At 46.9% G+C, this 2500-nt stretch overlaps 1 protein-coding gene across 1 annotated transcript in view; it reads right to left on the bottom strand.

The window, feature by feature from the left end:
* myh14 (myosin, heavy chain 14, non-muscle) overlaps positions 1-2500 on the bottom strand; it is a 25315-nt gene that overhangs the window by 11125 nt on the left and 11690 nt on the right. Inside the window, exons 17-24 of the mRNA XM_083679352.1 lie at positions 2424-2493; positions 1950-2110; positions 1685-1793; positions 1448-1579; positions 1016-1222; positions 706-843; positions 108-231; positions 1-3 (exon numbers count right to left, since the gene is read on the bottom strand). The exon at positions 1-3 is cut by the window's left edge and continues 169 nt beyond it. Coding sequence (XP_083535478.1) covers positions 1-3; positions 108-231; positions 706-843; positions 1016-1222; positions 1448-1579; positions 1685-1793; positions 1950-2110; positions 2424-2493 — 944 coding nt within the window. The remainder of the gene's footprint in view (positions 4-107; positions 232-705; positions 844-1015; positions 1223-1447; positions 1580-1684; positions 1794-1949; positions 2111-2423; positions 2494-2500) is intronic.

Raw genomic sequence — 2500 nt, forward strand, 5'->3', positions numbered from 1 at the left:
GCTCTACAACATTGAGACATCGTTGAGCAGCGTTGAGACAGGACTAGGGTCACATTAGGACAGTGTTGAGAATTGAGACAACATTGAGATAGTGTTGGGATAGTTACCCTCCAGGTCAGCGATAACGGCCTCCTGTTTGTTCTTCAGTTTGTTCAGACTCTTCGTCTTCTCCTCTTCCTCGGTCAGGTGTTCGCTCACCTCGTTGAGTCGCTCCTCCAGCTGTTTCTTCTCCTGAGAGAGGAAGAGAGAGGAAGAGAGAGAGAGAATGTATTAGCAACCAACTCTTGACCCATCTGCTGTCCATAACTACAGACTGGTATCCCTTCTCTCCTTCGCCAATAGCCCCTGGTCCTAGCATAGATTACTTTTTTTTATGATGACTGATGGGATAGATGATTCACTTACTTAGACAAATGTATTTGCTGTAAGTTGCTTTGGGTAAAGGCGTCTGCTCAATGCCATAAATGTAAATGTAAATATAAAAAAAGATGGAGACATTTTTCAAAAGAGTTAAATACAGTTTGACAGCGAGTTTCTTATACAACCGTTCAATATTGTACAGCGTGACCTTATGAGTGGTTGTCTCTGAACCAGTGTCTTAGTCATCTACTCAATGTTATGAGAATGATTGGTGGGGCTCCAGACATCCCAGGCAGATTCCTGTAAAGGGCCAATAGAAAGCTGAGCAGAGTGAGAGTGGGTCACCTTGCTGAGTCTGTCTCTCTGCTCCCCGGTGCTCAGCATGTCTGTCTCCAGGCTCTTCAACTTGGTCTCCAGGGTAACCTTCTCCAGCTGGAGGCGCTGTCTCGCCCCCTCCTCCTCCTCCAACTGCTCCTCTAGGTCCTAGAGAGGGGGGGAGAGACAGGGAGAGAGACAGAGAGAAGAACATTTATCTTTTTACATATTTTTCATGCCAATCTCATCCTATTTTCCACCATGCCTCCTCTCCTGAGAGTAACACAAACACACACACAGACAGAGTGGTGTCATGTGTTCCAACTTAAGTGAACTCTACCTGAACATTCTGTTGAAACCTCTTCTTCTCATTGGTCAGCTGCACGCCCCTCTCTTCCTCCTCCTCCAATCGGCTTTCCATCTCGCCCAGCACTTCCTCCAGCTCCTGCTTCCTACTGACCAGTCTGGCTCTCATCTCCTCCGCCTCCGCAAACAGCTCCGCCTCCGCCTGCAGCTGGTCGGTCAACACCCCCTTCTCCTCCAACAGCTACGAATGAGGGATGAGAGGAGGAGAGGAGATAGAGATAGAGAGAGCAGGCAGGGAATAGGAGGAAGGAGACATACATGAGAGTGAGGTAGGTGTTTCAGTCTCTATAACTGTACAGAGAGGAGAGAGGGAGTGTGATAAAGGGGAGGGAGAGGTAGAGGGAGAGATAGACAGACAAAGACAGAGGAGAGAAGAGAAGAGAAGAGAAGAGAAGAGGTGTGTTACCTGTGTGTGTTTCCTCTCCAGCTCTGTGTAATCCAGCTTCACTCTGCCCAGGTTGTCCTTGGCCTTCTGAAGCTCTAACTCTCTGGCCTGGATCTCCTCATCCTGACGAGTGACCTGCAGCAGAGGCTTCACCTGGGGGCAGGGAGGTCAGAGGTCAATGAAAGGTTCATATAGTCCTGATAAGTGCACATTGGATAACATGTCAAGTTAAAGGGGTGTATGTGTGTGTGTGTGTACCTTGGTGAAGAGTCTCCACCACTGCCAGTTCCTCAGCTTGAGGTAGGCAGCACAGTTTCTCTGCATCACTCTCATAGCACTCAGCTGCTGCTGTTTCTTCAGGAACGCCCTACACACAGGGAGTATTAATACAGTAAGAACACAGATGCATACACGCACACACACACACACACACACGCACACACACGCACACACAGACACACGCACACACACACACACACACACACACACACACACACACACACACACACACACACACACACACCTGCGTGCTAGGTATCCGCGGGCAGCGCTCTGGAAGCGGATAATGGTGTCAGTGATCTTCAGGTCCCTCTCCTCCTCCAGGTGAGCCAGGACTCCAGCTCTGAAGAACACTTTACTCTGGCCCACTCTGAAGAGGTTACGGTCCAACTCCAACGCACTGATCTGAGGAGAGAGGAGACAAGGAGATAAGACTCACAGCCCACAACATGCATGAAATAACACAAGCGTAAATGCACACAATTATAATAATAATAATAATAATAATACAAATAATAATAATAATGTATTACATTTATAAAGCGCTTTTCATTATATAATCTAAAAGTGCATAAAATAAAAGATAAAGTAGAAAAATGTGAAAAGCAAAACAAATATATATATATATAACCATATCATAAAAGCAGCAATCAAAGTCTAGGATTGTGACAAATATGTCACAGTGATCCAGCTAGCAGAGAGGCCTGAACAGACTCACCATGAGTTCACAGGCCTGTTTCCCATCCATGAAGGTGCGAGGAATAGCATTAGGTGTCAGGATCTCATACCTGGGAA

The sequence above is a fragment of the Argentina silus genome (genome assembly GCF_951799395.1).
Source record: "Argentina silus genome assembly, chromosome: 10".
NCBI lineage: Eukaryota > Metazoa > Chordata > Actinopteri > Argentiniformes > Argentinidae > Argentina > Argentina silus.